At 36.8% G+C, this 21,770-nt stretch overlaps 5 protein-coding genes across 8 annotated transcripts; 4 read left to right on the top strand and 1 right to left on the bottom strand.

Moving 5' to 3' along the window:
* Positions 1 to 119: 119 nt before the first annotated feature.
* On the top strand, positions 120 to 3,228 carry si:ch211-139g16.8 (immunoglobulin superfamily member 6). Its single transcript, XM_026216499.1, has 6 exons — positions 120 to 330; positions 1,194 to 1,520; positions 1,610 to 1,707; positions 1,994 to 2,047; positions 2,401 to 2,511; positions 2,692 to 3,228. Exons 1-6 carry the CDS (start codon positions 282 to 284, stop codon positions 2,749 to 2,751), a joined length of 699 nt encoding a protein of 232 aa, XP_026072284.1. The 5' UTR covers positions 120 to 281; the 3' UTR covers positions 2,752 to 3,228.
* Positions 3,229 to 4,019: 791 nt separating this feature from the next.
* On the top strand, positions 4,020 to 6,389 carry LOC113052139 (40S ribosomal protein S2-like). Its single transcript, XM_026216486.1, has 8 exons — positions 4,020 to 4,208; positions 4,544 to 4,681; positions 4,898 to 4,987; positions 5,196 to 5,303; positions 5,587 to 5,760; positions 5,842 to 6,001; positions 6,093 to 6,184; positions 6,266 to 6,389. Exons 2-8 carry the CDS (start codon positions 4,547 to 4,549, stop codon positions 6,344 to 6,346), a joined length of 840 nt encoding a protein of 279 aa, XP_026072271.1. The 5' UTR covers positions 4,020 to 4,208; positions 4,544 to 4,546; the 3' UTR covers positions 6,347 to 6,389.
* Positions 6,390 to 8,620: 2,231 nt separating this feature from the next.
* Positions 8,621 to 10,419, top strand: LOC113052123 (methionine-R-sulfoxide reductase B1-A). Of its 2 annotated transcripts, none has more exons than XM_074559837.1 (4): positions 8,621 to 8,799; positions 9,234 to 9,376; positions 9,623 to 9,737; positions 9,905 to 10,419. In XM_074559837.1, exons 1-4 carry the CDS (start codon positions 8,745 to 8,747, stop codon positions 9,922 to 9,924), a joined length of 333 nt encoding a protein of 110 aa, XP_074415938.1. In that variant the 5' UTR covers positions 8,621 to 8,744; the 3' UTR covers positions 9,925 to 10,419. The 2 variants fall into 2 exon arrangements, with proteins under 2 accessions (XP_074415938.1, XP_074415939.1); XM_074559838.1 differs by lacking the exon at positions 8,621 to 8,799 and adding an exon at positions 8,837 to 9,017.
* A 265-nt stretch (positions 10,420 to 10,684) lies between these two features.
* LOC113052115 (acylpyruvase FAHD1, mitochondrial) lies at positions 10,685 to 11,732 on the bottom strand. Its single transcript, XM_026216459.1, has one exon. It carries the CDS (start codon positions 11,470 to 11,472, stop codon positions 10,813 to 10,815), a length of 660 nt encoding a protein of 219 aa, XP_026072244.1. The 5' UTR covers positions 11,473 to 11,732; the 3' UTR covers positions 10,685 to 10,812.
* Positions 11,733 to 15,054: 3,322 nt separating this feature from the next.
* Positions 15,055 to 21,652, top strand: LOC113052100 (hydroxyacylglutathione hydrolase, mitochondrial). Of its 3 annotated transcripts, XM_026216437.1 has the most exons (10): positions 15,055 to 15,073; positions 15,365 to 15,447; positions 16,098 to 16,261; positions 16,336 to 16,400; positions 16,853 to 16,970; positions 19,261 to 19,369; positions 19,970 to 20,073; positions 20,219 to 20,320; positions 20,413 to 20,492; positions 21,076 to 21,652. In XM_026216437.1, exons 2-10 carry the CDS (start codon positions 15,378 to 15,380, stop codon positions 21,173 to 21,175), a joined length of 912 nt encoding a protein of 303 aa, XP_026072222.1. In that variant the 5' UTR covers positions 15,055 to 15,073; positions 15,365 to 15,377; the 3' UTR covers positions 21,176 to 21,652. The 3 variants fall into 3 exon arrangements, with proteins under 3 accessions (XP_026072222.1, XP_026072213.1, XP_026072231.1); XM_026216428.1 differs by lacking the exon at positions 15,055 to 15,073 and having other exon boundaries at positions 15,275 to 15,447; XM_026216446.1 differs by lacking the exon at positions 15,055 to 15,073 and having other exon boundaries at positions 15,281 to 15,398.
* Positions 21,653 to 21,770: the final 118 nt, after the last annotated feature.

The raw sequence follows: 21,770 nt of genomic DNA, 5'->3' as shown, positions 1-21,770 counted from the left end.
ACATTGTAAAGAGAATAAAAAAAAAGTAATTTTAATTTCTGTATGATTGTGTATTGTGCTATAGATAGATGGATAGATTGAGGGTGACAAACTGTGTCACACAAGGAAGACAGAACTGAGGGGACGGGGCTATTTCACTTCTCCTTTTTACACATTTCTGGTTTTATTTCTCAGTTAGGCGTGAGACCTTTGCTCGGATGACTGTCTAGGAAACTGAAAAATCGATCACAGAGAGACATTAATGAAAGGAAAAGGAGCAACACAACAACCGTGAAATCAACATGAACTTGGGTTTCTTCTTCACCATCGCATTTCTTATGTTTAGCACAGGTGAGCAGAAACTGAAAAAGCAATTACGAATATTATATCTAACTACGAGCAGCAGCACAAATAAATAGCCTACAACAGAGTAAAGATACAAATAAAATAAACAGTGATTTTCAGGGGGGGTTTTTAGGTACAGAAATTGAATAAAGTAATCGAATGTAAAACAGCATTACATATTGGACTGTATAAATTAAAGATTGTTCTTTATTAAAGCTACAAAAGTGTTTCGATCAAGAGCAGTGAGTGATTTCTTGTTGTTGCGGTTCGATTAATATAAAGACTGTCCCTTTAAGAGAATGCACTGATACAGTAGGCCTATGTTCAGCCGGCTAAATTTATATGAAACTTACCAAGATGAGCATTTTTACATAATTTTTGTGCGAATTTGTCCATTTAAACACACTACTTTAGAGAGAGCTTAATATTTGCACAAATATATATATATTGTAGGTTAAACAAATATTGTTGCAAAACGTTTTACAAGAAAATGCTCTTTATGGTCTTCAAATTAAAATCAATGTATTTTCCTCCATTTCTTTGTAATTAGTTGAGAAACTGACTAGCAATTTCTCAGTGAAAACTGCTTCAGAGTAAATCCCAAGCTACACCATTTTTCTGTGTAGTTATGTGACTTCTAAATAATCAATGAAAATACATTCATATTAGATGACTGTTTATTATCTTGCGCTGTTCATTTGTGAAATGGACATTACTTGGACACATTCACTTCTGATAAAAGCTCACTCTAGATTGTAATGTAGACATGTGCAATTTGTGTAAAGCTGCTTTGAGACATGAAAAGCGCTTTACACATAAATTTGAATGGTACTGTAGTCTTAAACTAATTATGTTCTTAACTTCTACAGTCAGCGGATGTAAGGTAGACGTCCAACAGTCACCGGAGCTGATCAGAGAAAAGCGGGATCAGTCCGTGTCCATCCCATGCTCCGTCTCCGTGTCCAGCTGTCCAAACAGCCAGCCTCACATCTCTTGGTATGTGTTCAGGAATGACTCTCACTACCAGCTCGATTTGAAAGCCAACTCGCTGAAGTACACACAGGAGCAACACGGCCTGAAAATCAGCTCTCTGTCAGAACCAGACTCTGGGGTTTACCTCTGTGCAGCCGCTCTGCTGGATGTGGCTCACTATGGGGCACAGGCAATCGGACAGGGAACCACTTTAAAAGTCTCAGGTAAGAGCTAGCAGAGGATTCAGCACAACCCCAGACCGCTCTGTTCATAATTCACACCCATCATGATGTTCGTTGTGGTTTGTATCTAGAGACGGGCTTAAATGTCTCTCAAGCACTGTTGTTGACGTTGCTTGTCCTGCTGATTGTGTACAGCCTCCTCGTCCTGGTCATCATCATCTGCATAAAGGTACAGATACAGTGCAGTACACACCTTTTCAAAGTTATGTTACACTTGTTACAGGAGAAAAGGTACAAAGCTGTCATTGGTGCAGTAGATACAAAAGCAAGGGAGCTCATGTGTTCCTTTAAGGTACTTATATGCACCATTTAGAAGTAAATAAGGTACAAATATAAGCTTTTGTACCTAACTACTCTAATGGTTAAATCTCCAAAATGTTTACAAAATGTCACTACGTCCTCGAAATGCCTTTTAAAGAAAGTTTAATTTAAGTTTTTTTTTTTTTTTTCAATAGATTGGAAAATTCGATTTAGTCTTTAAAAGGAGATGGAGTAAAAGTGAGAAAAAGGTATTGTTTGCCCTCAATACAGTTGTCTGGTTTGCTATGTTGCTGCATGAAATAGCAATATTGTGAAATGTTATTGCAATTAAAAATAAGTGTCTTCCATTTGAATACATTTTAAAAAATATAATTTATTCCTGTCTGTATTTTCAGCATCATTACTCCAGTCTTCATGATCCTTCAGAAAATATTTAGAAGATAGCATTTATCTGAATAGGTTTAAGGTTAAGGTTCTTTATTTGTCACATGTGATGCAATGCAGTTCAGTAGACATCTTTTGTAACCTATAAATGCATTTACGGTCACTTTTGATCAAATAAATGTATCCTTGCTGAATAAACGTATGAATTTCTTCTCAGGAGAACCCAGCTAAGCAAGTTCTCTTTAGCGGAGTGATGCAAGAACTGGCCAAGAGGAACTTAGTTGGTGGTCGCAAAGTTCAGTCGCACTACAAAGTTTCACAAGACAAGGTTTTCAGACTATGCTTTTAAAACACACAAGAACATTTTTAGCAAATGCACAATAATTTCTAATAATTTCTATGCACCTGGCAGAGTTTTAAGCTATACATTTTCTTGACATTTTTACAATACCGTATGATAAAAAAGAGCTTGTTATTGCCTAACTTCTATTTCCAATCTTCTCTATAGTCTACAGCTCTTCAGAATCAGCACCATAGTGAAGATCTTTACCAAAATCTTGATGAGTGAAAGGAAACCACTGCCCTGATCCACACTTGTCCCTGCAAACCTGGAAGCTATAATTTGGGGAAATGACATTTCTTTCAACATATTGGATTTTTGCACTCATTTAAAAAATCGTCATGTGAAAAAATAAACTTGAAATAAACATGATGTTGTAATATGGTGGTTGGGTGACCCAAGATTGTGACATGTTGTCTGTCGTTGACCTTCCTCTCACAAGTGTTTTATAAATCACGTGAGCACTCTGTAACCGTAGGCTGTTTGTTCAGTTAAAGGCTCTTAACCCACTCTGTTTAGGCATGACTGTACATTCAATTACCTTTGTTTTTTAGAAATATTCAATTAGCTATTATAAACTGTGCATCATTTGAAAGCTAAAAAACACTCAAGATTCGTCTTCTAGACTTATTTTGAAATCAATGCACCAGAGAGTTCCTGGTCATTTAGTATTGATTGTATTAAAGATGCTGTGAATTAACTGGATATACTGTTGTTGTTATATTTGCACCATGACATAACAACACTTTTCATTCTTACATTGGAGGCAACTTTTTGTTTTTGTTTTAGTACAGATTGTTTTGTGTTTGCTAGTTTTTTTTTTGTTTTTTTTTTTTGTTTTTTACCTTTGACCAAGTTTTGTTTTCTTTTATGTGGTCTCTTTATCTGTATTTTACACCAGGCTGTGTACACAGCTAGCGACATTTCTTTGCTTAAAAATAATCCCTTTACCTAAATCTGACGTAATTTAAACAATCTAATTCCGAACACGTCAAATTTGTTCCCCGATCTTTACAAAATATGATCAGATTTGCATAAATTTGTTTTTATGTTCAGTTATTAACAAAATACTCACAAACATACATACATAAACCAATTCAGAACAATCATGTCCTCTTCTTTTTCCCCTCTCTGTAATGAATAGGCCTACTTATAATTTTACTGGAGTAATATTTTATTGGGGTATCTGTACTTTTACTCAAGTTACTTGTGGGACACAGCCTGATTATTATAGTGATTATTTGCGTATAACTGTTCAGTAGTAGTTATTTCATAGTTATTTTTCTTGAACCTTAACTAGTAGATAATTAATAGTAGTTCTTCAGGAGGTATGATAGAATATATTAGTTACTGATTAGCTAACTGTTACTTAACATAATCATAAAATTATATTACATACTGATTAATTAACACATCTTTCTTAGTAGTTAACAGTAGTGAGTCAAGTGTTAATGAATAATCACCTGTTAGTTCTTCAATAATTCCTTATTAGTTATGTAGTAAGTAAGAAACAGTATTCTAAAGTGTTACCCCTTTTTCTATTACTGTCTATGGAACAGACAGGTCTCTCGTCTGCCGCTAGAGGTCATCAAAATCACGGCTGTGACAAAATATCGCGATAGTTGTCCTGGAATAAACACTCCGCGAACTCTCGTGCGGCCTTCTTCTTCCTGAATACACATCACGTAAGTCTGTCATGTCTTAGCAGTATCTATTAATATCTCCTCAATCGCAAATTAAAAATGCGATATTTTTTATAGAAAACCTCTTTCTACGGTTTAATAACAATGTGATCGTTAAATGAATCGTATGAATTGTGTAGATACGTTAATTTCGAGCGGTTTTAAATGGATGGTGTCAAAGATGAATAAATGCCTAATGAATACATCGCTTTACGGCTAACATGTCCAAGATGTGTAGTAATACGATAAGTGTGTTTAATGTGCATTTTCTTTCTGGACGTGTCTGACTTTAAATGAACCTGTTTTTTAATTCGCGTTGATGTTTTGATGTTCTCCAGCAAATGGCGGACGACGCCGGTGGTCGAGGAGGTTTTCGCGGGGGCTTCGGCACTGGAGGCCGGGGTCGCGGTCGAGGGCGCGGCAGAGGCCGGGGAAGAGGCCGCGGGGCCCGGGGAGGCAAGTCTGAGGACAAGGAGGTAAAGCACCACCTAAATCGTGCTCAACTGTGACTCTGTTATGATCTGGCGTTATATATTGTTTTTATTAAAAGGATACATTTTCACATCCAGTGTGTGCTGATATATTGGCTCTTTCACTCTTCAAGTAACGTTAGCTGTCAAAAACAATTGATGAGATGTATTGCTGTAGCTTCAGTTTCTATTTGCTAATAGACAATATTATATTTCATATAGTGGGTTCCTGTGACCAAACTTGGTCGCCTGGTGAAGGACATGAAGATCAAGACTCTGGAGGAGATCTACTTGTATTCTCTGCCCATCAAGGTATTAAAGCTAGCATGAAATGCATCTTTATTTAAACGTATACTGAAATCTTGAAGTGAAGAATTTATCTGTGCATGCATTTCACTGAAAAAAAAACTTATGTTTAGCTCTTTGTCTTGGTCTACTTCAGTTCCATTGTCACTTAAGTTACAAAAAGAGGCGCAAATGATTTACCTATTATGAAACCCATGGTTTATCTTGCCTGTAGGAGTCTGAGATCATTGACTTCTTCCTGGGTTCCGCACTGAAAGACGAGGTCCTGAAGATCATGCCTGTCCAGAAACAGACCCGGGCTGGTCAGCGCACCAGGTTTAAGGTGAAAAACCTGCTTCCTGATTGACATTAGTCTGAATTAGATTAGATTAGATTCAACTTTGTCACTGCACATGTAAGGTACAAGGCAATGAAATGCACTTAGCATCTGACCAGAAGTGCAATAAGCATTAAGTGCGGAATATACAAGGTCTACAATACGTACAATAACTCTACAGATAACGGTTAAGGACCTAATTTACAGATTTTAAATACTATCAGCATGATATACACATCCTTATCAGTTCTCTTTAAAGTTCCTAATCACTCGTTTCTTGTACTTTTAGGCCTTTGTTGCTATTGGGGACTACAATGGACATGTTGGTCTGGGAGTGAAGTGCTCTAAAGAGGTAGCGACCGCTATCCGTGGTGCCATCATCCTGGCCAAACTGTCCATCATTCCCGTCAGAAGAGGATACTGGGGGAACAAGATCGGAAAACCACACACAGTGCCATGCAAAGTGAGTCTTCAAACGTGTTTTGGCACACAGTTTGACGCTCGTTTGGAAAGGTTGTTAATGTCTGAGCATGTGTCCGTTCAGGTGACCGGTCGCTGTGGGTCGGTCCTGGTGCGTCTCATTCCCGCTCCCCGTGGTACTGGCATCGTGTCCGCTCCCGTACCCAAGAAACTGCTGATGATGGCCGGTATCGACGACTGCTACACCTCAGCCAGGGGCTGCACCGCCACTCTGGGCAACTTTGGTAAGGGGCTTGTATTTGAAAGCCAGTGTTTTGGGCTGCAGCCGTCCCGTGTTTTAGTATCTCAGTTTTAAAACTTCTATTATCATTTCAGCCAAGGCCACCTTTGACGCGATCTCAAAGACCTACAGCTACCTGACCCCTGATCTCTGGAAGGAGACCATCTTTACCAAGTCTCCTTACCAGGTAATGTGTATTTTCACAGCTTGCTCCTTTTCACAAATGCATCATTGCTTTCTTGAAACTAAAGTGTGTGTCCCGTTTCAGGAATTCACTGATCATCTGGCCAAGACTCACACCAGGGTCTCTGTTCAGAGGACTCAGGGAGCTCTTCAGGCAGCCTCCTAAATTTTGTACAACTGATCGAAATAAAAGTCCAGAAAGAAAAGTCTGTGCTCTGTTGTTTGACTTGAATGTTTAAATGCTACGTTAAAGCAGATGCTTTGTGGATTTTTGATTTGCGTATTCAAAACGGTCACAACAAAGTGCTATATTGTGACTATGGCTGAAGGGGTTATAAGCACAAATTAAGTGTTTATATAGGTGTTTATAACATTTTGCATCATAGCGGTTTAATTTAATTCACCTGTAATGCTGTACTATCTACTTTCTCAGTTGTGCTAGCATAACTAAGCCAGCAGATGCATGAACTGAACTAATGTGGTTTTTAAAATTTTGGAAATGTACATACGTAACCAAAAACACAACTGAAAAGTAATAACATGAAAGTGTTATATAAGACTAGTAATAACTACTTTAAAACTGATGGGATTTTATTAAAAAGAACAAGCTACTAAGTCCGTTTCCAATTAACTTTATTTGATACTTTTTTTTGATACACTGATAAAAGAGATTGACAGAAAAGGTAAAGGAGAAGTTTGCATGCTTATGCCTGCTGTTGCTCTGCCATCATCCTCTTCTTCAGTTTCATCAGTTGCTGGCGTACGCCCCTATATCCCCATTTAAAAGACCTCTGATGGTAGTAGTGAGACTTCTTACCGCTCTAGATGCCTTCAACAGTGTCTGGTGCTTTAAAAAGCAGGGCAATCAAATTAGGATCATGAATTACAAGCCAATGTTTTGTTATCTCACGCTCAAGCCATCCAAGATGTAGATGAGTTTGTATTTTCATCAGAGCAGATTTGGAGAAATGTAGCATCACATCTCTTGCTCAACAGTGGATCATCTTCAGTTAATGGGTGCCGTCAGAATTAGAGTTCAAAGAGCTGATAAAAACATCACAATAATCCACAAGTACTCTACTCCCGTCCTTCAATTAATGCCTTGGGAAGTGAAAAGCTGCGTTTGCAAGGAAAAAAACTATTATTAAGATTTTTCAACTTAAAATTGCATTAAAATAAAGTCCTCTGTCGATAATATTGCCTTCTTCAGTGAAAAACTTGTTTTGTTCAAATCAGGAGAGACATATGCCCAGATCAAGCACCGCTGTTTATAATTATTGTGATGTTTTTATGAGCTCTGTTTGGACTCTAATTCTGATGGCACCCATTCACTGCAGAGCATCCCTTGGTGAGCATTGGTAACCCTACATTTCCAGATCTGTACCAGTGAAAAACAAACTCATCTACATCTTGGATGGCTTGAGGGTGGAATTTTCAGCAGATTTGTGGGTGAACTATTTCTTGATTTCTGGAATTACAATAAATGATATAAAACTAAAATGCATTGCTATTACAAAACAACAACCAACAAATGAAGGAAAAGTCACAAAACACATCATAGTTTAACAAATACAATACTAACTCTTAAAAAAATGATGCAACATAATGTAAGTTTTAATCACTTGTGTTTGATATTAAACAACATGGACTCGAGAGACTCATAAGTTAGATGAGATACTGACTCTTAGGTTCAGGAACGGTAATATTTTAACAAATCACGTACCCTGACACGAGGGTTAAAACACAAATGCACATCCATAATTGGCAGAAACATGCAACATGGCGAAAGAGGTCACCGAACAGCAGCTAACGGAGTGAACATGACGTTTGCTTTAGTTATATTAGTTTGATACAGTTAATCTGTATCAAACTGACTATTTTATCCTCACTTCGCTTGTAAATCGTCAGACTGAAGGTGAAAGGTTACTGATGCAATTCTTTTTTCTACAAATAGACGTCCTCGTTGCACGCGCGTTAGTGACATTGTAACACGTGCGCTTTTTATTCCAAAAATTAAAAAAATAAACTAAAAACCACACCAGATGCAAATACAAAATGTAAAATATGTTAAAAAAGAGGTGAATAATAAACATATTTTCAAGAATTTCAAGACTTTTCGTTAAATCTGCATTCCCACACTGAACAAATGGTCATCTTCTTAAAAAAAAGATTTTCTTTATAAGGTTATGTAAATTATATGTTATTTCTATATCACAGACTGGACATATGTGTGGTTTTATTACGTTTAATATGTTCTAGGTCAGTACTTTAGATCATGTTTATTGTAAGGTTGGTTCTTAAGGTTGAAAAACTGTTATTTTGCTATTATATCTGGGCTCATTTATGACACGACGTCTCATTATTATTTTTATTACTTGTTTCACCCGCTTGTCCAGTAAACAGTCTGTGGTACAGTAGCGACCGTGTGGTCACGTGGTGCTATATACACACGCGCGCGCGCGCGCGCGTCTCGCATAACTCCGATCCAGAGTTTATAAAACACCCGTTGATTAAGATAGTTAATTACAGTCGCTCGTCTGAACTTCATCACAGTCGCTGTAGTCATGTCTTTCTGTTCGTTCTCTCGAGGGGAGTTTTATAAAGATCATTTTGATGCCGGTGAGTTGACTCCGATGAAGAGTATAACATGGCGACTTATGTAATAACATGTATTATGTAGCTACCTTGTGTAATTTGATTAGTAAAACTGTAAGGAAGTCTCATTTTAAAGTTATCACACATGGTTCCAGTTTGGTAAGTGAAGAAAAAGATATTTTCCAGCCGTTGCTAATACTTTTTGAAACGATTTTATTGTCGAAGCATCATTCAAATGAAAGGTAACCGTTATCCGAGTTGGTTTTCTTCATCTCTTTACTTCTCAGTGATCAGTTTAATCTTCTTCATCAACAGTTATTTCTTTAATTTGTCAAGAGAATGTAGTTGATTTATTGTGACTTCTTGGCAAATAGTAACTGTTTAAAATAAGATCCATGCATATTTAATATTAGCAGTGTGATTCAGTTTGAGACAGTTACAGTGTGTTTCTCCTGCAGGCGTGTATGTATGTGCCAAATGTGGACACGAGCTGTTCTCCAGCAGATCCAAATATGAGCATTCATCCCCCTGGCCAGCCTTCACAGAGACCATCCATGAAAACAGTGTGTCCAAACACGAGGAGAGACGGGGCGCTTATAAGGTGAAACCCGTTTGAGAATTTGCTTTAAAGTGTTTAAAGGAATAGTTCATCCCAAAATGGAAAATTATTTACTCACCCTCATGCCATCCAAGATGTAGATGAGTTTGTTTCTTCATCAGAACTTGGTGAAATTTAGCGTTTAGCAACAGTTTGGACTTTCATTCTGACGGCACCCATGCACTGCAGAGGATCAGTGGGTGAGCAAGTGGAGATTGTGAACAATGAGTTCTGTATTATCTTATACAGGTCAAGTGTGGTAAGTGTGGAAATGGTCTCGGCCATGAGTTTGTGAATGACGGACCCAAACACGGCCTCTCGCGCTTCTGAATATTCAGCAGCTCTATGAAGTTCATTCCTAAAGGTATACACAACAAACAATTTTCAAATACAATTGAAACAATTCAATATTATCTGAATAGCGACACTATGCTATATTTCATAAAGCAACTGATTTTTACTTCTACCTATGTACAGTATGTCTTTTTATGCATTTGACATGTTGCACAACCCTCTTGTTGTCTTTCCCAGTCAAGAATGAACAGCAGTAGAGCCAGATGTCGGATGGGTATGAGCATGTGAGGACGTTTGGAGAAGATCTGATGTGTTTCCCGTGTGGATGGTGTATGAAAGGCTCTGATGAAAAGTCCACAGAGGAAAATTCAGAGCGATGATGTGTAAACAGCCTCATGGGAAACACAAAGAAGCTTACTCCCAATAACTGCTACCAATCAATATACTGTACGCACAACTATGCAGTTCTTATAAGATATGCACAATGTACACTACTGTTCAAAAGTCTGTTCATTACTCTTCTGTATATGTAAACTGCTGGATTTGTCTGTTGTTACATATTAATGGAAACCCAAGAGTGTAAAGTTCAAGCTCTTAAAGCTACCATGAACATCTTTTAAATGGGATTAATGAATACATTGTTTGTGTGAATGAATATGTAATGCAGAAGAGTGTTACTTTACATTCATGCTCTATGTAGAGCTCAGTAAAAGCAACCTATGCCACAATTGCATTAAACTATATAAACGAAATGCACAGTGTCCTTATTCAGGCGTCAAGTGCAAACACATGTAGATTTTTCTGCATGACTTGAGGCTGAGCTGCTGTTTCCTATTGCTTCTTGTAACTGGCATACCATTATGTCAATAATCTAGTCAATCAGTCACCATCTGAGAGGTGTAAAGACAAAGCTGCTCTGATTAAAGTGCATTTATACATGATAAAAAAAAGGACATTTTAACTTCCATGAAAGCAATTCAACCTCAGATCATTGAACATTAATAGAATGGCTTCAAAATGTAGTCAGACGCACATTTTTATTTAGAAAAGATAAAACATTATACAATGTTCCCCAGATTCTTAAATCATTGTGTCATACATTGTATTAGCATTAGCAACAATCACAACTTTAAATCTAGTTAAAATCAACTTTTCCGATCAACTTTAAACGTCATGGTCACAATGCCATCAATCCCAGCTTGAAGTACATCTTGTTCCTGGACACTTGACACTCCTTTGGGGGTCCCAGTGAGAATGAGATCCCCTTCCTCTAAAGAGATGATCTGGCTGATGTAGTTGATGAGATACGGGATAGAAAAGATCATCTGGGATGTGCTTCCATTCTGTTTCACAGTATCGTTCACTTTCAACCACAGGTTGATGTTCCCTGGGTCCGGGATCTTCTCCTTGGGGATAAAGTCACTGATGGGACATGAGGTGTTGAAAGCTTTGGCCAGGGTCCATGGAAGACCTTTGGACTTGCATTGGTCCTGAATGTCCCGAGCTGTCATGTCAAGGCATAACACATATCCAGCCACATGCTCCATGGCTGACGATTGAGGAATATCGGTTCCCCCTTTACCAATCAGCACCCCGAGCTCGACTTCATGGTGGAGGCTGCTGGTGTAGAAGGGAAGCAGGATCGGAGACCCTTCTGTGACGTAAGCAGACGGGGGCTTCAGGAAAAGCACGGGTTCGCTGGGAATTGCATTTTTGAGCTCGATGGCGTGATCTGCATAGTTTCTCCCGACGCATATGATTTTCCTTCCCCATTCCCAAAAGCGGGCAATATTCCTTGCGCTCATTTCGGAGTTCAACACCAGACAGCGAGACCTGCAGCCGGAAATAAAATGACCTTTGGTCGCTCTACAGCAACTAAGGGTCAGACCCGTTAGTAGGCTATATTGCGAATTATGTAACTCTAGTTACATAATGCGAACACATCGAACAAGAAACAGATACGATTGTGTGGAAATAAGTCCAAAAGATTCATTTAGAACCCGTTCACCGCAGCTGCTGCTCGACAACGATGTTAAGATTCCTACTACGGAGAAGGCTTAGCTTATGAATATTAATTAGTTCGCGCTGACGTTCTTTTGAATATTAATTACGTTTTGCCGACGCCACTAGTTGGCCCTCATTAATGACTAAAGCTCTATTTTTAAATCATCAGTACCATTCTGTTAAAAACATTTACTTCTCACATCCAAAATTTGCATCTTTTTTGGCATTGTGTTCGTACAAGAAAACTTTGGCAAGACTTTTGCCATTCTTTATTACTTTGATCTTTACCTCCTGTAACAAAAAGGCAGCTAAAACTTTGAATGTATGCTCACTTGTTGGGTGTTTTTGTATATTTTTTACGTTTTGTAGGAAAGGTTGTTATATTTATCGTTATGTGATCTGTTTAATAGTTTTCATTTCTTTATTTATTTATTTTTTAAATTTAATTGTTTTTCGTTGTTGTTGTCAAATTTATATTATTATTCTCTTTCTCTCTCTCTTTCTCTTTTATGCATTTGAATCGCTATTTATAGTTTGGTAATCAGCAGGGGTTCAGATAAAAAATCGGCAGCTGGCAGCAGGAAGTGGCTGCCATTGACAGCCGGAAGGCAGTAACTGACAGCCGGAAGGCAGTAACTGTCAGCCGGATGGTAGGCGGGACCTGCCATTCGGTGGGAGCCAATCAGTATCGACCAACGTGGGCGCAACCAATCAGATATAACTGCACCCAAACGCTTCAGTAATGGTTGCGATTCATAAAACGGTAAGTTCAGAAATTGGTCATCGGAGTAATTAATGTTTTTTTGCGTTGTAAGTTTGATTTTAATTGTTATCTTGGTGAACGACTTGGTGTCTACTTTGGTTTAATTGTTCAATGAAATCTAATTAGTGGTAGCAACATTGTTTGTGTACCTTGTTAGGGGCCTACCATTAACTTCAAATTACGTTTGACGTACCATTAAATATTAACGTTTGTTAGCGTGTTAACAGTCTATTGAATAATATAAAAGAATGTTGTTTGACTGGAATGATAGAAGATACATTTGCAACACTAACCATATATTTTTGCATGTTAAGTCTTTCAGGAGATTGTGTGATATACATTAACTTAAGAGTTCTTAAAAGAAGGTTTTTTTTTGCACTATTGAGGTGTGTTTTCTCTAATACTATGCATGTGCAGAACTGTTCTGTGTACCAGTTGAAGTTGTAAGCATGTGAATGCAAAACAATTATTTTTTGTTATTTTTTTTTTATTGTTATCTATACAAAATATAATGGACCGGTTCATAATTCCTTATAACTTTTAGGTCTAGTTTCACAGACAGGGCTTGGATTAAGCCAGGATTAGGCTGTAGTTAAATTTAGAACATTGAAGTAGCATTTGTAAACATGCATTTAGAAAGAAAAAAAACACATTACTGATGTGCATCTTGAGACAAAACCATGGCACTGACACCTTTTTTTTATTTTTTTGTAATACCCAATAGTTGCCAGATGCTGTCCTGTTGAAAATTCTTCTTTACGTGATCCTGGAGGAGGGGTGATGCTACATTACTAAATCCGTCTTTGGTTTGTTCCAAATTCCGAAGTCTGCTGTACTGTATACAGACTCCTTTCGAAAGAGGGCACAATCCAGCTGGCTTAGCTGAGTATCTTCTTTTACATATTTGATTAGAGGTTTGATTAAAGGTGCCATAACATTACATTTCCCAGTTGCCATGTCTGAATGTTTATCTTTGTAATAATGCTGTTTTCATGCTCCTCATCTCAATATACAGGTGGAACAAAATGGAGAACAAGTCTAAGCCATGTCAGGAATTCAACAAAATGTACACCCTGCAGACACTGCGACGAGGTTTACAACAACTGCTTACCAGGTGTGCAAATTATGCATGAAAATGTAATCACTGCTCTGTACATGATGACAAGATGCAATGGGAATAATCATTAATATGGGTGTGCATGCATGTCTACTGTTAATAAAGCAATTTAGGTATTAAAGTCACCATTTTCTTATGAATAATAAAATGCAGCAGCTAGAGTTCTTCCTAGAATCAGGAAGTATGACCGGATTAGCCCAGTTCTGTAAACCCTGTACTGGCTCCCTATCAAACATCGTATAGATATTAACATCTTCAATCATATTAATCTGTTTCTTTCTTATTCGAAGGTCACTGTAGTCACCCGGATCGAGTATTTATCCAGACCAGATGGTGGATCAGCACCTAGAAAGGACCTCTACAGCCCTGAAAGACAGCGGAGACCAGGACAACTAGAGCCCCAGATACAGATAGGGGATCTAAAGACCTTGTTTTTTCTCCATTTTGTCACCGGTGGAGTTTTGGTTCCTTGTCGCCTCTGGCTTGCTTCGTTGTGGTCACTTCATTTACAGTGATATCATTGACATGATTGCAAATGATTCCACAGATACGATTTAAACTGAACCGAGCTGAAGGATGACATCACTGAATTGAATGATAAACTGCCTTTTAAACGGACTACAAACTGAGTTTACTAATGTCCTTCTGCATTATTGACTGACACACTATTTTCCTATTTAATATTGTAAAGTTGCTTTGCTTTGATCTGTATTATTAAAAGCACTATATAAATAAACGATGCTTGACTTGACCATGTTGCAAGAGGAAAATGAGGGGAGATGCACATCCACCCTGGGTTTTACAGTGATTGGTGCAAGATGCTGGAGAAGTAACTCTGTATACCTCATCAGTTCTGATCTAAGAGTCTTGAAAATACCTCCGGATTGTTGTTAGTGATTCTGATTGATATTTTAGTCTGCTTGCTTACTGGATATATTTTATACGGTTTACATTGTAAAGCACTGACTTTGACAACTTACTAACCCAGTTACAAATTTAACAGCTATTTTATACTATATATATATATATAGTTGTTTCTTGAAATACTACAAATATAACCGCAAATTATGATTTTAAATAAAGGTCTCTGAGACTTCTCTCTTTTCAGTCATTTGTGTATATAGCCTATAATAAATATACAACATACACCCAGTAAGTGCCACTCTCGTATATAAATATAAATTGTTTTATTTCACACAAACAATGATACATGCATAAACATTCAGCTGGAAATTAACGTTTAGCAAAATGATCTTATTTCTTTGTTTATATTTGATCAATATTTTAAATCAAATAATATACAATACTGACCTTTATATTTATTTAAAGTATTAAACATAATCATAAGTGTATATAATTATTTATTTGTCTTGTTGCCGCCGGCAGCCTCCTCCAATTTCCGGGTATTAGCGACAGCTGCCATCCGGTTTTATTGGCAGCCACTTCCTGCTGCCAGTGACAGCCACTTCCTGCTGACAGCTGCCGATTTTTCGCTGGCAATGAGACATTTAATATCATATATGTGAGTTTTTTTGTTGTTGTCATTGTTTCACCGTTTACTGTAGTTAGCTTGTACTTCATTCTATTGATGATATTCTGGATAAAAAATAAAATAATAATAATTTAAAAATAGAAAAAACAGCCACGCCTTCGTCATAGTAGAATTCGTCATTGACGTCAAGTACAGTGCGGATTACAGCCGCGCGCGCGACACTCCTCCGTTTTGGATTGGTTAAACGAGGGGTCAGAGTTAAAAAGTGGGCTGATTTGCACTCTAACCCAGACTCTCTGCTTCCTCCCTGATCTGAGACAGCTGAAGTCCTGGTATGTGGCTCCGGTCGCTGGCGGTGAGTGCCTGCGCTCTCGGTGTTCTCGGAGCGGTCTCGCGCAAACTCGGTATGTTTACACGAGCATCTCCTCTCGCGCATGGCCAGATCTCATAAGGGGTTTATTTATGGACATGTAAACACATGTCAGCGCTCTCACAGAACCTTTTGATTCAGTGTTTTGATTCTGATTTAGTATAAGAGTTGCGTCATCCTACTGTAGCTGTTGACATACGTCAGAGGATATAATGTTGCGTGCACGATTACACTCATCGTGTGATATATTCAGTGCTACACTTTACACGTCGTGTCTTTCGTAAACACTGTATGCTTTCTGCTTGTTCTGCATCTCAGATTTATTAACGGTAATATAGATCTCTTTACCAAAATATAACTTTTATAGTTTCTACTGAATTACTACATGTACTACAGTTATTGAAATTGTCATTTGCCATTGCCATTTTGTTTAATTGCGTTTATCACTGGCCATACCAGGCCAAAATAGTAAAACTGGTGGACATATATAATGAGCTGATGCAGTTGCCCAAATATTGACTTAACCAACTTCTGACCATAAATAACCAGCTAGAAAAACATACAAAATTCGTTGAATAGTAACAAAAAAAAAACTGTAGTGACTGACCATGGTATGTTTTTCATGCAATCTAAAATGATGTAGATCTATTACACTAATAGGGATGGTGAATGTCTGTTTTGTAGTTCCCACAGTCTTGTTTGACTCAGCTCGGAGGAGATCATCTCTGGTGGCACAGACAGACATGAAGGTAGAACTGCTGCCGGCTCTCACCGACAACTACATGTACCTCCTCATCGATGAAGACACGAAGGAAGCAGCCATCGTCGATCCAGTAGAGCCTCAGAAAGTAACAACACTTCACTGTGCACCTCACACATTACAGACTGTATACCATGGATTCATAATTGTCATCTGTCTCAGGTTGTAGATGCGGTCAAAAAGCATGGCGTGAATCTCAAAACCGTCCTGACAACTCACCATCACTGGTGAGTCAGACTTGGAATATATGTGTGTGTGTGTGTGTGTGTGTGTGTGTGTGTGTGTGTGTGTGTGTGTGTGTGTGTGTGTGTGTTCTTGATTTTGTGACATATCAGGACACAACTCTGTATAATGACATGAGTATTACACAGGTATTACAAGGAGAGGGTGACTTATGAGGACATAACCCATTTCCCCATTTTTTAAAACACTTATAAATCATACAGAATTAGTTTTTTTTAGCAAGTAAAAATGCACAAAGTTTCCTGTGAGGGTTAGGGTTAGGTGTAGGGTTGGTTTAGGGCCATAGAATATACAGTTTGTACAGTATAAAAACCATTACGCCTATGGGATGAACCCACTTTTCACATAAACAAACATGAGTGTGTGTGTGGCCTATATGCTCTGATATGACAGCATTTGAGTGGTTAAGAAAGATTTGATGTGTAATAACTTGCAGGGATCATGCAGGAGGTAATGAGAAGCTGGTAAAGCTCATGCCAGGACTGACAGTTTATGGAGGAGATGACCGAGTGGGAGCTTTAACTCAGAAAGTCACGCACTACAACACTTTCAAAGTAAGTCTGATTTACACAATACAGAGCTGCTTGTGAACTCTTCTGAATCTTCTGTATTTCTGCATATATATATATTAGGGCTGGAGAATAATTCAATATCGATATGTATCACAATCACAATGTCATTTTTCAAAGACGGTGATATGATTTTTAACCACATTTATGTTTTTTCGATATACATTACCAGTATTTCTTATACATTGATTTATTTGTGGTGTTTGACTTTGTTGAATAGACATGAGCCCTGCACGTTTCAAAATTAAAACACGTCCCGGGTGTTTTATATGAATGTATCTCTGAAGGGAAAGGACTGTCTTTAAAAAAGTTTAGATGGCATTTGCATTTTATCTGATAAAGAAGCGTTTATAAGTGGAGCTGCATTGTTTACAGCGCTGCTGTTCTGCCGCTCTCACAGCGCCTCCTGCTGGCAGACAATCACTTTCCATTTAAGTCAAGCAACATTTTTTATTTCTCTGCAGCAACTCAGAGCACTTTTTATACTCTTTATACTGGCTAAAACACATTTTTTTTTTCAATCTATAAAAATAATCAGCTTACACTACCAGGCAAAAGTTTATAGATTTTTAAAATAATGAAAAAAATAATAAAAACATTTTTTAAATGTTTTTATTATTATTATTATTATTATTATTGAATAATGTTTTTCTTTAAATTAATTATTCAAAGCTGAATTTTCAGCAACTTTATTCAAGTCTTCAGTGTCACATGATCCAGAAATCATTCTAATATACTGATTTGCAATTATCAATATTAAAAACAGTTGAGTTCTATTCATCAAAGAAACCTGATCAAATTCTACTCAGCTGTTTTCAACATGATGATAAATTATGTTTGAGCAGCAAATCAGATTATAAATGTACATTTCTGAAGGTTCGTGTGACTGCAGTAATGATGCAAAAAATATAGCTTTGAAATCACAGGAAGAAATTACATTTTAAAATATTTTAAAATATTTCCAAATAAAATTTTTTTTTTTTTAAAAAAAGCAAATATATTTCAAAATGTTACTGTTCTTGCTGTATTTTGGATCAAGTAAACGCAGGCTTTGTGAGCACAAGAGAATGTTTTAAAAACATAAAAAATCTTACTGTTCAGAAACTTTTGACTGGTAGTGTACAGTATATTAGCCTATAGTTTGAAGTTAAAGAGATTAATATTAATTAGGTGAGTCTGAGATGATTATTTGACAGTGATTGCACATTTCTTGTTTGTATGAAGGTTAAAGAAAAAAATGCTGAACATTAACTTTAACTTCGTTTTTTTTATTTTTTATATATATTATATGGTTTTAAATGAGGTGTCATAGACTAGCCAAATTAATTTTTCATAAGTTTGTATGCACAGACAGAAATATATTGCGATATAAATTTTGTCCATATTGTATATATATATATATATATATATATATATATATATATATATATATATATATATATATATATATATATATATATATAACCCAGAAGTCCTGAAAGTAGACAAAGAGAATCTAATCAAACAAAGGAAGCAAAAATATATACTTTGTCAATTATTTATCCAGGAAAATGACTGTGTTTCACAAATCTGTAATATTGGTTAACTTTCCTGAATAAATAAATACATGACAAAGAAAATATGTCTCATTTGTTTGACTGGATTCTCGTTGTCAACCTTCAGGACTTGATGATGTTTCGGGTCAAACTTCTGCAGAAATGTAGAAAATTCTGAAGGGTTCACAAACTTTCAAGCAACACTTCATATTTTTATGATTAAACGGATCAAAAGTGACAGTAAAGACATTTATAATGTTATGCAATACTTCTATCTCAAACCAATTCTGTTTTCAAACTTTCTATTCATCAAAGAATCTTGAACAAAATTATAATGGTTTCCAAAAAATATGAAGATGCATATTAATATGATTTTCTGAAGGATCGTGTTTCACTGAAGACTGGAGGAATGATGCTGGAAATACACCTGTATCATCACAAAAATAAATTACAATAGAAATATATCACAATAGAAATCAGTCATTTTCAATTTTAATAATGTTTCACAATATCCTTGTTATTGCTGTGTTTTTTGATCAAATAAATATATCTTCTAAATAAGAGACTTCTTTATGAAACCTCACCGAGCCCAGACTCCTGGATGGTATTGTGTAATCTCATGTGTGCATACACTGGATTGAGTGCAGCTCAGCCAATCAGATTCATTCGTTACACACTGCTGGACACATGTAAGATGGTAGGATTTGTCAGTGTTATTCATATTTGTATTATTATTCCAGGTGGGCTCTCTGAATGTAAAGTGTTTGTTCACGCCGTGTCACACCAGCGGTCACATCTGCTATTTTGTAACAAAAGAAAACAGCACTGAACCACCAGCTGTGTTTACAGGTAAGACATACACTACAAATCAAAAGCTTGGAGTAGGTAAATGTTTTTCTTTATTTTATTTATTTTTTTTTAATGAAAATTAGGAAATATACAACAAGGATGCACTGATTGCATTTTTTATGTTTTTGAAAAAGTCTATTCCACTCATCATAGCTGCATTTAAATGATACAAAATACAGTAAAAACCGAAACACTGTGAAATATTATTACAATTTGAAACAACTGTGTACTATTTTAATATTTAGTCAAATGTAATGTATTCCTGTGATCTAAAGCTGTATTTCCAGCATCATTCCTCCAGTCTTCAGTGTCACATGATCTTCAGAAATCAGTCTGATATGATTTTCTGTTCGAAAACATTTCTGAATATTATCAGTGATGAAAACAGTTGTGCTGCTTCATATTTCTGTGGAAACCGTGTTCAGGATTCTTTGATGAATAGAAAGTTTAGAAGAACAGCATTTCTTTGAAATACAAGTATTATGTAACATGTCTTTACTCTGATCAATTAAAGCAGCACCTATAATGTGTAGAAGTATTAGTCTGTAGGTGTCTGTGTTAACAGTCGGTGGTGGTTTGTTATGTTCACATTATAAACAGGGGATACTCTGTTCGTGGCCGGCTGTGGGAAGTTCTTCGAGGGTACCGCTGATGAGATGTATAAAGCCCTGATCGAGGTTTTAGGTCGTCTTCTTCCAGAGACGGTAACAATTTCACCATCTAAACTCAAATATCTGCCTTCGTCCTATAAAATGCTACTGACCGATCATTTATTATTAAAGGAATAAATGCTATTGAATAATAGATGTTTGAGGTCATCTAAAGTCACGTATATCTCTTTTGTTTCAGCGTGTGTACTGTGGTCATGAGTACACCATCAATAATCTGAAGTTTGCACGGCATGTTGAACCAAATAACGAGGTCATCCAGAAAAAGTTAGCATGGGCTAAGGTGCTTAACTCCTCTTTAACTCGCATTCACTTTAATGGACTTTGACTGCATGAATGAAACGTCTCTGAATAACCTTGTCTTACACTGTTTAGGAAAAATACGATAACGGAGAGCCAACCATTCCCTCTACAGTGGCTGATGAGTTCACATTTAACCCCTTCATGAGAGTGAGGTACGTGACATAACTCCTAACTATACATCATATAAAACTTCTTACACCATCTGTGACAAATGGGTTGACTTCCAATATTACCATTAAAAATATGTTGGTTGAAAAAAAAAGGAAAAAAAAAAGACACACACACAAAGACAAAACAAATAAATGGTGAAAAACTTTTTTTTTTTAATCCATGAAAAATCTATAATTATACTTGTGTGTGCGTGCGTGTGTGTGCATGTGTGTGTGTGTGTAAATTATTTATTTGTTTATTTTTTTTAAATGCATGAAAAATCTATAATTATATGTGTGTGTGCATGTGTGTATGCGTGTGTGTGTGTGCATGTGTGTGCGTGCATGTGTGTGTGCATGCGTGCGTGTATGCGTGTATGCGTGTGTGCGCATGTGTGCGTGCATGTGTGTGTGTGTGTGCGTGCGTGCGTTTGTGTGTGTGCGAGTGTGTAAATTATACAAATGTGACAAGTGTGTATAAAAGTCTTAGGCCAGTAGTATTTTCACCAACAAAAAATGGTTTTAAGTCAGTTATTTCTATTTTTGCTGTAGTGTGTCAGTTTTCCCCCATGTGTTTGCAATTCAGAGAGAAGTCGGTACAAGAGCATGCTGGGAGCAGTGACCCGATTGAAGCCATGAGAAACATCCGTAAAGAGAAGGACCGCTTTAAAGTCCCGAAGAACTGAGCTCTCAGGCTTGTCTCTGCGCTGGTCATCAGCACTACCTTTATATCTGCTCATCACTTCACTAACAACAGCAGGACATGAGGCACATGCAGGAACTCCATTCATAACAAAAGCACAATTATTGAGCAGTTTAGTTTCATCTTTTTTCTTTAAGGCAGCGTATCGTCTTCATTGAGCAATACACAGGACTGTCAGCCTGTAAAACCAACGCTTTTAAACCACTGCTACAAGCAATAGATCAAACAAAACAAATCTCTAGAATGTTTTCATTGTTGAAAGAATACATTTATGCCATTGATTTGCATTTATAGACAACACAAATCTACTAGTTCTGTGTTTTAGGCAAAATTTTATTTACGCAAGTTTATTTTTGGACACGTTCAGCTTTTGGGAAGATCCAGGCACTGAACCAATGTCGTGTGTTTAAATTATAGTTTTATCTTCGAAATGTTTGTCTTAATGTGCAATGTTTTTTTTGTAAATCAAAAGAATCATTTTTAATATAATGTTATAAACAAAGCGAGGTGTTCCTGCAAAATGAGATTTGGTATATTTTTATGTCCATCGGAAAATGACATTTGATTAAATTGTGTTT

The sequence above is a fragment of the Carassius auratus genome, chromosome 3, assembly GCF_003368295.1.
Source record: "Carassius auratus strain Wakin chromosome 3, ASM336829v1, whole genome shotgun sequence".
NCBI lineage: Eukaryota > Metazoa > Chordata > Actinopteri > Cypriniformes > Cyprinidae > Carassius > Carassius auratus.
This window is presented reverse-complemented; position numbering and strand designations above follow the sequence as displayed.

What these genes read in the sequence shown, in the direction of transcription:
- LOC113052100 (XM_026216437.1), top strand. Translation starts at nt 15,378, where the DNA reads ATGTGGCTCCGGTCGCTGGCGGTGAGTGCCTGCGCTCTCGGTGTTCTC. An exon ending in ATCCAGTAGAGCCTCAGAAA is followed by an intron (nt 16,262 to 16,335) that starts GTAACAACACTT and finishes CATCTGTCTCAG; the next exon opens with GTTGTAGATGCGGTCAAAAA. An exon ending in AAAAGTTAGCATGGGCTAAG is followed by an intron (nt 20,321 to 20,412) that starts GTGCTTAACTCC and finishes TACACTGTTTAG; the next exon opens with GAAAAATACGATAACGGAGA.
- LOC113052115 (XM_026216459.1), bottom strand. Translation starts at nt 11,472, where the DNA reads ATGAGCGCAAGGAATATTGCCCGCTTTTGGGAATGGGGAAGGAAAATC.
- si:ch211-139g16.8 (XM_026216499.1), top strand. Translation starts at nt 282, where the DNA reads ATGAACTTGGGTTTCTTCTTCACCATCGCATTTCTTATGTTTAGCACA. An exon ending in AACCACTTTAAAAGTCTCAG is followed by an intron (nt 1,521 to 1,609) that starts GTAAGAGCTAGC and finishes GTTTGTATCTAG; the next exon opens with AGACGGGCTTAAATGTCTCT. An exon ending in TCATCATCATCTGCATAAAG is followed by an intron (nt 1,708 to 1,993) that starts GTACAGATACAG and finishes TTTTTTCAATAG; the next exon opens with ATTGGAAAATTCGATTTAGT.
- LOC113052139 (XM_026216486.1), top strand. Translation starts at nt 4,547, where the DNA reads ATGGCGGACGACGCCGGTGGTCGAGGAGGTTTTCGCGGGGGCTTCGGC. An exon ending in CACACACAGTGCCATGCAAA is followed by an intron (nt 5,761 to 5,841) that starts GTGAGTCTTCAA and finishes GTGTCCGTTCAG; the next exon opens with GTGACCGGTCGCTGTGGGTC. An exon ending in CGCCACTCTGGGCAACTTTG is followed by an intron (nt 6,002 to 6,092) that starts GTAAGGGGCTTG and finishes TTATCATTTCAG; the next exon opens with CCAAGGCCACCTTTGACGCG.